The sequence below is a fragment of the Amphibalanus amphitrite genome, unplaced genomic scaffold (assembly GCF_019059575.1).
Source record: "Amphibalanus amphitrite isolate SeventyFive unplaced genomic scaffold, NRLGWU_Aamphi_draft 000499F_arrow, whole genome shotgun sequence".
In the NCBI taxonomy this organism is placed as follows: Eukaryota; Metazoa; Arthropoda; class Thecostraca; order Balanomorpha; family Balanidae; genus Amphibalanus; species Amphibalanus amphitrite.
The window spans coordinates 328523-342856 of record NW_024881993.1 but is presented as its reverse complement, the minus strand read 5'-3'; the positions used below and the strand labels follow the sequence as shown (position 1 = coordinate 342856).

At 53.8% G+C, this 14334-nt stretch overlaps 1 protein-coding gene across 11 annotated transcripts in view; it reads left to right on the top strand.

Annotated features, from left to right (window-relative positions):
* The window catches only part of LOC122392736 (lethal(2) giant larvae protein homolog 1-like), an 83302-nt gene extending 70700 nt beyond the window's left edge, over positions 1 to 12602 (top strand). For 2 of the 11 annotated variants that reach the window (XM_043387968.1, XM_043387969.1), the window contains exons 20-27: positions 5804 to 6036; positions 6646 to 6786; positions 7444 to 7652; positions 7967 to 8081; positions 8355 to 8649; positions 8973 to 9159; positions 9969 to 10052; positions 11570 to 12602. In XM_043387968.1, the coding sequence (XP_043243903.1) occupies positions 5804 to 6036; positions 6646 to 6786; positions 7444 to 7652; positions 7967 to 8081; positions 8355 to 8649; positions 8973 to 9159; positions 9969 to 10052; positions 11570 to 11574 (1269 nt within the window). In that variant the 3' untranslated portion in view covers positions 11575 to 12602. The remainder of the gene's footprint in view (positions 1 to 5803; positions 6037 to 6645; positions 6787 to 7443; positions 7653 to 7966; positions 8082 to 8354; positions 8650 to 8972; positions 9160 to 9968; positions 10053 to 11569) is intronic. The other 9 variants (XM_043387966.1, XM_043387967.1, XM_043387970.1 and 6 more) reach the window with 5 other exon arrangements.
* The last annotated feature ends 1732 nt before the right edge of the window (positions 12603 to 14334 follow it).

Sequence of the window (14334 nt, the reverse complement as noted above, 5' to 3'; positions counted from 1 at the left end):
CGGGTACGTGCTGGCTGTGTAGATATGCTCCACGACCGCTGCGATCTAGGACCTCAATAAGAGGTAAGAGGAAGATGTTTGCAAGGGTTGGCGATAAGATGGCCCCTTGTCTGGTGCCCCTGCAGACCAGGAACGCTTCAGATGTGGCGCCACCAAAAGTCACCCTTGCAGAGAGGTGGCGGTACCAGGTGACCATGAGGCACCAGCAGTAGTCGCTAAGATAATCTTCCAGACGGAAGAACAGACCGTCATGCCAAATTCGGTCAAATCATTTCCTCGCGTCAAGGTTTGCGACAAAAACAGGAAGACCCCTGGCTCGATTCTGCTGTATGGTCTCTCCAGCCAACAGAGGCGCTTGCATGGTGCCCCGATTGGAGATAAAACCAAACTGCAGGTGATGAGGTTCAAATGAGGCGTTCAGTTCGTCTAGCACTAACAGCTCGAGCAGCTTAGATGCGCAGGTTGTGATTGAAATCGGTCGATAGTTGTCCAAGCAGTTAGGGTCCGATTGAGATTTCTTCAACACGGGTACAATAACGCTGTCAGCGAAGGTAGCTGGCACGCTACACGTGGACAGGCAGACAGAGAGAAGGTGCGCCAGAGCTGACAGGAGACAAGGCGACTGACCATAGAGAAGGTGCTCCGCCGTGATGCCGTCTATACCAGGTGCCTTCCCACGCTGTAACCGGTGAATGAGGCCTGCTACTTGTCCAGCTGAAACAGTTCTTTCGGATGCATCGTTACGGATTCTCCTTAGTCGAGAATCTACATGTTCAGCAATTTGGAGCTGGTCCAGAGTCAGTTGCCTGTGACTATCTTGGTGCACAGTCTGGAAGTGGGCGCGGAAGTCGGCGGCGGATAGATCAGAGGCCGACTTGAGTCCATTACGCCGTATCTGTTGCACACGTCGCCAGAAGGCTGTCAGATTTTTGTCACGGCGGAGCAGTCGGAGAGTGTGGGCCTCGCTCTCGATCCGCGTCACTGCTGCACGTCTGCGGGCGTGACGGTAAGCAGATCTTGCAGCCTGATAGCACTGTGCCACTGCTGAGAGCGTAGGACGGCCACAGTTTACCCATATCTGATGCCAGAAACGAGTGCGATCCCGCGCCACTGCCACATCAGGCGACCACCAGGGCTTCGGGGGACGTCGCGACTTGGAGCATCCGGCGATTCGCGCAGCGGTATGTATGCATCGTGTAATTGCTTCGTCAATCTCATCCGGGGTGGCACCGTTGGTGAGCTGACAAGCACCAATAAGCTCGTCCAGAGAAGACAAATATATCTGCAGTTTTTCTGGACAACTCCAATCTAGTACTTCTGAATGGATGGAACCCATATTTAGTGGAGGGCTGGAGACATCGAGACTGGTGCCAGCTGAGGCAGACGGCAGCACCACGCTGCAAAGGACCGGAAGATGTGGGCTCAGGTTGTCCACACAGGGGGCTACGATGCGACAATCATGAACTTGAGGTACCAGACATTGCGGTACAGCGATGTGATCGATGTGCGATTGGCCGTCAGCTCGAGCATAGGTGTACGCCACTGGTTGCGAGAACCGGAACTCGGCGACTGTCAGTCCGTGGTCGTCCAACAAGTCTTGCATTAGAAGACTCAGCGGAGAGAAACCCCGAAGACGGTGCCAGCCCGGTGGGCGCAGTTCTGGTGACAGTGGTGGCAGAGCACAGTTAAAATCGCCTACAAGCACCACTGGAGCTGAGGGTCTTAGCGAAGAGAATAATGCATCAAGCTTCCCCGTCAGGATTGTGTACTCTTCAGAATTTACGGCAGATGAATTCCAGTACGGCATGTAGCAGCCAATTATCGTTATAAGAGGACGGCTCAGCTCCACAATCGTAACTCCACAGATACGAGAATCATTACACTCTACAGCGCGAAATGTGCGCCCCGCTTGACGGCGGCAAACAAAAGCCACGCCACCGTGGGGTCTGCCATCTCCAGTCCCTGGTGGTAGTTCCATGGCGAATTCTTGAAATACCTGAAATTCTTCGGAGCTTAGAGAGGAGAGTGCATGCTCTAGATAAGCACCCTGGGCACGGGCTAGCCAGGTTTCGCATAAAAATAAGATATCACATTCAGGTATTAGACAGTCGGCGATATACTGCGCTCCTGCGAGAAATCCTTCGCAGTTATAAGTGCCCAGAGTGAGGCTCACGTTCAGAGTTACTTTTGCGTCCACAGCATTACGGCACTCCGCTCTGTCATGCTTCACAGCGGTGGCAGCAGGACAGGGATGGCCCCCAGGAGTAGCCATCTGGGCGCTATTCCCAGGAGGTGGCCTCTCGTGCGCGCTGATAGGGCCACCCACGGTATCCGGATCCGTCGCATTGCGAAGCAGTCGCCCTCCAGTCCTTGCCACCGTGCGTGGCGCCTCCTCTGACGTGACGGGAGGCAGCTGGAACCCAGGGAGCGCCGGCGTCCTGTTCGCTGCCTCGACTAGGGGCGCCTGGGCGGTGAGAGGCGGCTGTTGCCCAGTGTCCGTCTCCATCACGGCGCTGATAGGTTGACACCCATGCATTGTCATCTTGGTGTCCATGGTATCTAGCTGGCACGAATGGTCCATAACGGCGTGACCTTTCCTCTTCCCAGCCACCGTCACCATGTGTGGCGTTACTTCCGTCGCCGCCGACAGCGTCGACCGCGCTAGATGTACCGACGCCGTGAGTGCAGTCTCTGTTCGGGGCTCTGGAGCGCTGTGAGGTGACTGCTTCCCCGCGGGTCTCATCTTCGTCCCGGCGTTGGGCGGCCGCCGTCCAGGCAGTGTCACAGTGTTCAATGCCTCTGACCACATCACTGTAACGGCGCGGGGCCGTCGCCTGCCAGTTAGCATTGCCATGTTCAGTTCTTTTTGCAGCACTCCGGGTCGTCTGTGATCTTCCAGATGAGGCCGCAGGACGGCGAAAACGCTGTCCTCGGCGCCCAGTGTTCACAGGGTGAGGTAAAAGGCGCACAACCAGGCCAGTCGGCCAGCTGGACGGGTCCAATATACGATCGGTGTCCTCAGCATCAACCTCAATCTTGAATGCCTTGCTTACAGAGGCAGCAGGACCGCGGCGTGACACCCTTTGGAAATCATGGAGATTGCGAACAACCGTCCAGACCAGACTCCGCACGTCACTGTCAGCAACATCCACACGGAAGCCCTCCAGGATGAACTTCTCCTTCCGAGAGTCTTGACGAGGCGGCTCCTGAATCAGAGCCGATGGGGGACCAGAGCCGGTCACCATGCCCTGTCGCCGTGTCGGGCCGCCTGGAGCCGCGGCAGACGTGTCGCTGGTCGGTGCCGCAGTCGGCACTGCTGCTTGACTGTGGTTCGCGGGCTGCGCTGTCCTACGCTCAGACACGGTATGCGTGTTCTGCTGCTCTGGCTCACTGTCTGAATCGCCGACCCGCCAATGCAGGGCACCAGCGATCGCCTCACCCAGGGCACGCAGATCCAAGTTGGCGGCAATCTCGCGGGCGGCGGTGCGGTCAGAGTGAGCCTCTTCAGTTACAGCAGTAGCATCATTAGCAGCGAACCTCGCATCGCTGTCATGTCGCCCCGGCTGCACCTGTAATCCAGGGGTGACTGGCCGGCGTGGCTGTGGGCCCTCACGGGCTAGCAGTCCCTCTACAAGGACCTTCATAAGGTGATACCTTATAAGGTGATCGATTATCGCGTCAGAGTTACAGTTCAAGATGGGTGAGACATGCATTAGGTGTGCGTCGTGCTTTGCAGATAAGCGCTAGCAGCTAGTTTTCTGTGTGTCACTACCAAACTGGTGCTAAGGCTTTTTCAAGTCAGATGTACCTAATGTAATTACGAGCGAGCGAGCGCAGCGAGCGAAGCCTTTTTACGAGCGAGCGAGCGCAGCGAGCGAAGCGAAGTCTTTTCAATATAACGGAAAAATCTCAGTATGAGCGGCCCGGCCCGGCCCGGCCCGGCCCGGCCTGTAACGCTTTTGAGAGGCTTATATCTCAGCAACCGCTGGACCGAATGGCCTGCGGTCTTTTTTGCTGGGTAGCCCCATCCCTTCTACCCCGTAACTGACTACTTTTGATACATCTCAGTGACCGCCGTGGCACGTGCCACGTGAAAAGTCAAGGGTGTTCAAGCAGTTTTGCAAAAGTAATGATTTTGAGAGGCCCATATCTCAGCAGCGGCTTGAGCGATTGTCTTGCGGTCATTTTTATAGGGTAGCTGCATCCCTTCTACCAAAGGTCGGATACTCTTCATCTATGTGAGTGACCCCCACCGCACGTGCAAAATACAACAATAAGAGGTGCCAAATTTGTTCCCATTTCAGTAACTCGGTAATTGCTGGGGCGATTTCGCTGAAACTTGGCATACAGGTAGGCACCCACCAGGCAATGCATTCCCATGTGTTGCGGTTAGGGTGCTACTGCACGTGCGCACGTGCAGGGGGCGTTTCCAGATCTCGAGAACGGCTGGGCCGATTGCGCTCAAATTTGGTACGTGGTTGGGGACCGGTTAGTAGGGTGCCGTGCAAAAGTCATTTTGGACCCCGTTTGCACGTGCGCACGTGCAGAATGCCGCTTCCAGATCTCAGGAACGGCTGGGCCGATTGCGTTCAAATTTGGTACACCGCTAGCGACCGGTTAGAAGGGTGCTTTGCACAAGCCCGTTGGAAGTACCCTCTCGCCCTTCTGCACGTGCAGGGCTCACTATCTCGCTCGCTCGTTCTTCGCCCAAAAGGCGTTTTACTGGTCAATATAACGGAAAAATCTCAGTATGAGCGGCCCGGCCCGGCCCCGCCCGGCCTGTAACGCTTTTGAGAGGCTTATATCTCAGCAACCGCTGGACCGATTGGCCTGCGGTCTGTTTTGCTGGGTAGCCCCATCCCTTCTACCCCGTAATTGACTACTTCTGATACACCTCAGTGACCGTCGTGGCACGTGCCACGTGAAAAGTCAAGGGTGTTCAAGCTGTTTTGCAAAAGTAGTGATTTTGCGAGGCTCATATCTCAGCAGCCGCCCGGACGATTGACTTGCGGTAATTTTTGTAGGGTAGCAGCAATCCCTTCTACCAAAAATAGGATACTCTCGATGCATGTGGGTCACCCCCAGTGCACGTGCAAAATACAACAATAAGAGGTGTCAAATTTGTTCCCATTTTCATAACTCGGTAATTACTGGGGCGATTTCGCTGAAACTTGGCATACAGGTAGGCACCCACCAGGCAATGCATTCCCATGTGTTGCGGTTAGGGTGCTGCTGCACGTGCGCACGTGCAGGGGGCGCATCCAGATCTCGAGAACGGCTGGGCCGATTGCGCTCAAATTTGGTACACGGTTGGGGACCAGTTAGTAGGGTGCCGTGCAAAAGTCAGTTTGGACCCCGTTTGCACGTGCGCACGTGCAGAATGCCGCTTCCAGATCTCAGGAACGGCTGGGCCGATTGCGTTCAAATTTGGCACACCGCTAGCGACCGGTTAGAAGGGTGCTTTGCGCAAGCCCGTTGGAAGTACCCTCTCGCCCTTCCGCACGCGCAGGGCTCACTATCTCGCTCGCTCGTTCTTCGCCCAAAAGGCGTTTTACGTTACTAATGTTTGAAGGCTGTGATCGTGATCGTTCGTTCTTGGCGTTCACACCCTTCTCTTGCTGAATTAGCCGGTCCGTTCTCGTTCAATCCAAGCGTTAACTCCTCCCTTCCCGTTAAATGTCCTTAGTGTTTTTAGGCCCGTTTGTGTATCATGTACCCTAGACATTCACCCCACCCCGAGTGTTTTTAGGCCTGTGTGTGTATCATTCACCCTAGACATTCACCCCGCCCCGCTCCATTTCAGGTGTTCACCCTGCCAACCATGCGGCCGTACGGCAAGTTCAAGCTGACGGCCGTCGAGGGCAGCCGCGTACGACGGATCGGCTACGCGCGCTTCTGCGCCTCACCCACAGACGACTCGGCTTATACGGAGTGGTGTCTGATGTGTGTCACCAACCAGGGTGACATCAACGTGTTCACGCTGCCCGAGCTGCGACGGCAGATGCACGAGGAGAGCATCCGCAGAGAGGATATACTGTGAGTGGCGGGGAAAGGGAATGGGGATGGAATGGAGTGACAAGAAAGAGGGTATGTGGAGTGAAAGGTTGGGTCAGTGGAAAGGTGGTAGGTTTGGCCCGAGAGTTGCGTAGGATGGAAGAGAGAAAGCCTAGTCCCTTATCCATTAATTCCAGCTGTCAACCGGCCTGATTTATTTGTTTTCCTATTTCCCTAAATGCCTTCTGATTGTAAACTTTGTCCGTATATTGACGTCTTATCATTGCTGGATAATATTTTGTCAGAGACCCATCACTTGCAGTTCTGTGTTCCTCGCTTCCTTGCCATTTTTAATCATTGACATATGTATTACAGGACCGTTCATTAGAGTGAGCCCTGTGAGGGAATAAGGATACACTCCCTTTTCCTCAATCCCCATGCATGCTCTACCAGTAAGTTTCCCATCCCCTCATCCTACCTAATCCGTCCAGCTCTAATCCTCAGCCAATTGTTCTTGTCCAACCCACATCCTTTCCTCTTATCCTATTGATAGAATTGACCAGCCTTCCTTGACCTTACCCTCCCTCTCTTACCATTCCTCTCCCATTCCCATCCTCCCCTCCCTCCCTGACTCCACCTCCCACCCCGCAGCTCTGTTCGCGCCGGTCTGCGTGCCGCCTCGTCCCTATCCCTGCCTCTCCGCGCCGCCTCCGCCGGGTTCCGCCGCCGGTTCCGCTCGCTGAGCGGACGCGGAAGGCCCCCGCCGGGCACCGCCAGTCTGGCACTGATACGGTCGGTTGAGAGGCCGGGTGCGAGGGATTGCGAGCGGAGTTGAGTCGGGGGAGGGTTAGTGTTGATCTCTGGGACTTCACCATAATCTAAAAAGGATTGACAGCAGGGCAGCGGAGTCGATGGATTTTCGGCGACTCCGACTCCGACTCCGACTCCGGCTTTCAAAAACCAGCTCCGACTCCGACTCCGACTCCGGGCAGAATTGTCGACTCCGACCGACTCCAACTCCCGACTCCGACTCCGCAGACCTAGCAGGGCTGCGGAGTCGACAGATTTTCGGTGACTCCGACTCCGACTCCGGCTCGGGTTTCTAAAATCGACTCCGACTCCGACTCCGACTCCGGTCACAACTGTCGACTCCGACCGACTCCGACTCCGACTCCGACTCCGACTCCGCAGCCCTGATTGACAGTGTAATGCTTGTGATGCATGGTCCCTGGGAAAGTCATGCCGTAGTTATCCGAGATTTTGGAAGTTATTCCTGGCTAAGGACCTTACTTCGGGGTTCGGTGTGTCGCTGCCTTTTTGTGTGTGTTTCGGCTGCAGCTAGTTCAATATTCTTCACCGTCTTGCACTCTTCATTCCTATCCTATCCTTGGCTATGTTCGCATTGTATGTCTCACCGTCTGACTCGCCCCCCCCCCCCCCCGTCCACAGCGGTATCACCTCGCTGGTATTCACTGAGCACGGTGAGGCGCTCTACCTGGCGAGCAGCTCGCTCTACCAGCGACTCGCCCTCTCCTCTGGTGTGGCGGTCCGCCCCTCGTGCCGGCTGACACTGCCGGAGGGAGCCCGACCGGCCGCCGGAGCCGCCGCACCGGCCGCCGGAGCCGCCGCACCGGCCGCCGCCGCCGCGCCCGCAACAGGTGGGAAATAATAGGCTAGAGAATAGCTAGTTCAAATAGGAAAGGGAAGATTTAACTGTGGTACGATTGTTTGATGTTTTGTTTCAAATTTTCTAAGCATTTTGTGTATGATGAGTCATAGACCACCACTATGTATCGATTTAGATATATAGTGGTCTATGGATGAGTATTTGGTCAAAGCCCATGTAATGCGTATATTTAACCTTATAACTGTAGTTTTGGGCAATCGTTGGCGTGTGGTGTTTTTAAATTTTGTATGATTCTTACCGACAGCTGTTATAACCGTATTTGTGTCTGTGTCTGATGTCTTTTAGATGAGTCGGCCGAGGCCAAGCAGCGAACAGCGAGCGGGGACAGCCGACCGGCAGCAGAGGCCAGCTTCTCATCGGGAGCGGACACGACCGTGGACTCGCACCGTGACTTCCTCAGGTAGGGACTAGAACATCGTGACTTTCTGAGTAGACTGGAGCATCGAGACTCCACTGGGATCACAAAGAAATCGCAATTTTTACTTGGACCCTGAGTGCCACTATCATCCCATACTCCTCTAATCTGTTTTCTTTTCTGAGATAAATATTTAAATCTCATCCCATAAGTAAATCAGTCTTCTACAAGAAGATAAAGATAAAATCGATACCATCGGCTATGCGTGACAGTTACCACCATCATCATTGTTAATGCTTGCTGTCTCCCGTTCCCCAGCTCATCCGAGAAGCCCATAGAGTCGGCGGCGGCCGCCACCTCGGGCGCTGCAGGCGGCGGCGACGGCAGCGGTCCTGGCGAACCGGAGGTGGTCGAAATCTCCACCGAGGAGGCAGACCGACTCCTGAACGGAATGAGGGGACTGGTGAACGGCGTCGGAGGCCGGGAGGAGAGATCGGTGGAGAATTACAAAGAGGAGAAGGATGGAGTGAAGAAGTCGCTGGAGAAGTCGAAGGAGACGCACATCTCGGCGTCGGAGGATGAGCAGAATAATGTCACCGCTCAGCGAGAGGAGGTGACAGAGAGAGAGGGAGGGAGAGAGAGGGAGAGAGAGGGGGTACGCGGGGAGTAATGTAAATATGACGAAGTTTGCCCACGGAAGCCTGCAGATTAGACAGCTGATTGCTAATAGCGGTGTGTGCGGATGTATGGGCGCGCGAATGTATCATTCTGATAACTGGCTGGTCGGTTGTAGCTCTTGAGCCGATGCATACATTTCCTGACCTTTCTTTTCACGTCACCTGACTGACTTTATGATAAGCGGATTGATCTCTGACGTCTTGGCTCTAATTTATACGTTTGTTCTCGTTTCCTAACCTCTCCTCTCTGCCGTTTCAGACGGAGCGCGTGCTGACAACCACCGAGTCGACCTCGGACTCTGTGACCACCCGCAGTAAGGAGGAGGTACGGGTGGTGCGTACCACGCGCATCACGGCCGGCACTAAGGTGACAGAGGTGACCCCGCCCGCCACCACCGCCGCCGCCGCCGCCACTACTGCCGGCACCAGGCAGAATGGAAACGGAGGTGAGAAGGGGGTCGGTAAAAGAGGTTTATGTCTGTATATGTGTATCAGTATGTGTGTATCCCTTTTAGTGGCGTCTTTTCAGTCATTTATGCGTGTCTGGCTTCGTTTGACTGGCTGTGTTTTCTGTCATTGTGGCTTTCTACATAGTTTTAGACTTAGTGCGTACAATTATTTACCCTCTTTGCCTTGCTGTGGTTCATAGCTGATGGATATAGCTCATCAGTCAGCTGAAACTTGGTAACTTTTGTTACATGTGCACAGCATTTGTCCGTAACACGTCTTTTGCTTAGTTTTTTTAGCATGTTTCTTGAACTGACTATATGCCCGTCAGTCATACACTTGTCAATGCCGTATAATGTATGCATGCATGAACCACATTTCGCCATAGCGTTGTGCACGTCCTTATTCTTCTGTAAGCAAGTGCGCTCTGCACATGCCTGTCGTACACCGTCTTTACAGTCGTCTTCCTTCCTTGGACTGTCTGTTTGAAGTACCAACACCCCCGATTCGTTATCTAGAGAGGGAGCTCCCCTGTTCGGCCGAGCGTCCCTTTATCCTCCGTGAGTCGTGAGCCTATCAGACCCTTACCGATCCCTTCTAACCCTATCTGACCTCTACCCCAGGCCCTGACATGTGACCCCATCTGACCTCTACCCCAGGCCCTGACCTGTGACCTCATCTGACCTCTACCCCAGGCCCTGACCCGTGACCTCATCTGACCTCTACCCGGCCCGGCCCTGACCTGTGACCTCATCTGACCTCTACCCGCCCGGCCCTGACCTGTGCCTCTTTCTGACCTCTACCCCAGGCCCTGACGTGACTGGTGTCCACAGGGGGCGGCAAGCGGCGCGCGCTGACCACGGGACCGTCCGTGACCCTGGCGCCCTCAGAGGTACAGCCGCCCCCGCCCCCGCCCCCGCCTAAGGCAGCCGGTGCAGGGACGCGCTCTCTTTCTCTTTCCGCGCTCAGTGCTCTCTTCAATCTGACTGCTAGGTGGTAGACTTGCTACTGCCCAGCGGATGGCGGGTGGAGGCATTGCTAACGGTGCCCGGCTTGCCTGATGACGTTTCCTTCACCCAGGTGATCGGCCGACCCCCGGTTTCCTTCACCCTACCGGCCTACCATGCTCATTGATAGACCTCAGAGTGTCGTATCCGACTTTTGAAAGAGTGGAGTAAGGGGCGGTCTTGTGGCAGCTTTTGGGGACGTTTTAGAAGATTTGTGTTGGGTTTGGACTTTATGTGGAGGTTTTGTGCGAGTTATAATGTGTGGGGTTGTGTGAACTTTTGAGACCGGTTCCATCCTGCCCGTCTCCTTGCTCGATTTGTTCAAGCACCCTTCCTACAACCTTCTGCATGTCGCATGTTTTGCGGGGCTTCACCGAAGTGCCGCATCCCAGTGCCCAGGGAGAACATCTAATCATGTGCCCACTGATCGCTAATTCGACTTCGGCTCACTGCCTCCGTAACTCGGTATCAACTTGGTTGATACCTCTCCATATTAATTGTGGAAGTGGTCTTCGGCCTCGCGATATCCAGCTGTTGAAGGCAGACGACACTTTCACACTTGTAATTCGACGTACTGGGCATTCTAGTGGTTATTCAGCAGTCAATTGTGTTTCGCTCAGTCATTTGACGTAGGATATGCCGTCTTGATTATCCATGGTAGGTGTGACAGGAGGGACTGTCTCGCTCCTAAGAACGGCTAGTTCCTGTGATCTTACGTCTTTCGTTTTGGTCTGTAGTCTGTGTCATCTTGGGTTTTAACTCTGCAATCCGTGTTCTACGCCGTCTCTGGTCTCGGGTCTGGACTTTTTTGTTGTCAGTCCACTTGTTTTGCGCTCCATCTCCCTTTTAAGGGATGGTGGTTTACTTATGTACAAAGGTCTATCGTTTATGATGTCATGTGAACATAGAGAGCGCTGCTAGACATAGTGTAGAAATGGGCGACGATGACCACTGCAGTTCGGGCGACCTAAACCCCCAAATCATCATCACATAGTGTAGAATTTTGTCGAGTTCCGCCAGCTGGCTGCTAACCAGCGCGCGGCCGGGTACCGCCTGATGGGTCGCGCTTCTGACGATAATACGACACACCCAGCTGACTGGCTCATGAGCTGTAGTGAGGAGCTGTGCTCTAGCTTACCAGCCTAACATGGCAGTGGCATCGCGCTGACGCAGGCTGCATACAACCGAAAGACATCGCATAATAAACACAAAAAAGAACAAGCCCGTCATTGTGAACTAACCTCCACCCCATTTTTTTTTTTTTTTTTATACAACAACCGATGACGCTGTCGCATTGACCCCGCTCCTTTGACGCTACCATCTGAATCCCAACTATTTCCCTTTTTGACCCAACTGACCTGACCTGACCTGACCTGACCTGACCTCGTTCTATCTCCTGCAGAGTGATTACAACAGTATGGATGGCGCCAGTGTCGGAGCCACCGAGGCCCCTCTGGCGCACTGCGAGGAAACAGAAACTGACCTGTAGACCACCAGGGCGGCGCCACTGTCGCCCGGCAGGCAGGCAGTGTGACGTCACACATCCTACGGTGACGTCATGATTGTCATCAGAAGGGCGGCGAAGAGTTGATTGGGTTTCACCGTGGGACGCGATGCGATGCTTGTGTTCGCTGTAACTTGTGCCGTGTGAAACGGACGCGGGCTTGTGACGTCATAGATGTGTACAGTGATTCGATGACGTCATCGATGTATGTGTGTGTGTGTGTGCTGTGTGTGCTGAGGGGCGGGGCTTGCGGTGAAAAATATCGCTCCGGCTGGACCGAAAACGGCAGACAGCAGCTTTGGGCAATGCATTTGCGAATGAGAGACGCTTCTCCAAAGCAGCTGAAAAGTGTGACGGAATATTGGATTGTACAGCTGATAAGTTCATGTTTATGACGTCATAAATGATGGTTTTGTGACGTCATTCGAGCAGCAGCTGATTATGACGTCACCAGGGCAGCCAAGAAGTGACCATATGGAAGCGTCTGACTTTGAGAGCGCAGCAGCTGATTGGGGCGAGTGAGAGACAGTTGAGAAGTGAGAGGTTGTGAGAGGGAACACTAATATGTAAGAGCTGCAGCTGAATGAGTGAGAATTTTTGGCATGATGGAAAAGCAGCAAATGACCGATGTATTTTTATGTAAGAGCAAAAACAGAATGCGTGAAGGTCGGATTCGGCGATGAGAGAAGCGTTTAATCGGTGTTTGTTTGAGTGCGCAGCTGCCCGGTGTTTGTGCGGCAGCTGTTTGTCTCTGTGTTTGTGCGGGCGCGCGGCGGGCGCCGTCACCCGCCCTGTGTTTCTATTTCCGTTTGCCCGGCCGCCGCCACGTTTGGCCGCGTCCGCCCAGAGCATAATATGTGCGGCCGCCGGTCTCCGTTTTAACAGTTAGCCAGTTAGTCAGTTAATACACGGCGCGGATACAGACGTTTGATGACGCTGTTTGTGGGGACGGGGTGCAGTGAAATGGTCTCAGAAATGGTACAGAGGAATGGTTACAGACGGCACTTAACGTCTCGTCCATTCAATCACTGGATTCGCCCATCAGTCTAAAAAGTCAGCAGCTAACAATATATGCATCAAAAGAGCCGACAGAGCGTTCGAAAATTGCTCGACTTTACACTCCACGGATAAAATTCAGAGCTGACTCAATTTCACCTTGCCAGTTGCCGGATATCAGACCGGGCGTTGGTGATGGGAGTTCTTCTCAATCGGTATATTTATTTATGTGAGAATGTGGTGAAGCCGCAAAATTATCAGCAGTAGAGAATTATGCTTCGATTGCCGGAAGCCCGGAAAAAATCATGTGATAGTACGAGCAATAATTTGTCTACATATAGTATCTACCGAATGCAAAAGATTGACGACCCTCTGCGGTACTGCCGGAGGGCCACTGAAGGCCTGTGGCCTCGGTGCCCGAAATTAAACCCTTCCTGATCAGTGCGGTGTCAGGTGTGGGACACAACGGTTGCCCCGAGTTTTGGTTTGGACTTTTGATATGCGTTTACGAAGTTGAAAGTGTTCGGCAATCGGTCTTTTTGGACTGATACACTCAACTCCTTTACGTCGAACTTAAACCGAACTGTATGTACACATTGTACAGTCTGTCTTAAAAGTACCGCGCAAAGTAACGGTGGATTCATCAAGCCTGACCGAGGAAGGGCCTGCTAAATTTGAGTCACCGAAGCAATTGACATCCTCGTCCATTCCCGAGGTCAATCGGATCTGTGACTTTCAAATTATAGCGGGCCCTTCCGATGAATCCACCGTCACTGCGCGGTACTTTTAAGACAGACTGTACGTGGTGAAAGAATGAAGCCATCCGCTTCACCGAACTTTCCCATATACCGCCTCACCTTTTTTGTTGCGCTGTAATGATGACCGAACGCGGTCATTATTCCGACTATTTTCGGACGTGCCTGTCGGTGCGTGGCTGGGACATTCTGTACATTCTGTGCCATACCGGTGGAATACTAATGTGTGGTCGACACCGGCTCATGGGCGCTGAGAAATACCGGCCGTTGGGTCGGCGATTCAGAGTTATGAGCGCGTCCGCTTTCCAATCAGGGCAGTGGGCACACGTTTTGTGGGACTTTTAGCGACGCGTATGATTTTAGTAAATCGATATAGACGTCGATTAGGTACTGATGTTATATTCGCCTATGGTCGACTGCTCTTTCATCGACCCGGTTCCGTAATGGCGTTAAAAGGTCATTATCGCTTTACATGAAGCCGATTTGTGATCAGTGAGCTGAGGGTCTGCCATGGCTGGACTGCCGGAGGAGAGGAGAGGACAATGTCATTTTAAATCGACAATTGTCACGGTAGTCTAAATAAGCGTACCGAGCTCGTCCACGGTCCAACCACGAGACGGTTTCCGTTCTCCTTCCACTGACCAGCGCTCAGCCCGGGACCCTATCAACCCTGCTGCTTCACCCCTGCGGCCCTGCTCTGCTCCGCACCAACCAGGATGTGCGTGACCGTCCGGGATCGAATTACTAATCTCCCACCCCGACATCGCGGCCCTGCCGGCGCCAGTCGGCGGTCTGGGGGCCGGCCCGGGACCGTCTGTTTTGGTCCTTCACGTCCTGACGGCAGCGATTGCTCTCCGATAGTAGCTCTCCTGACGATATCACACCCTGTCAATCATTTCTCATCACGGGGTG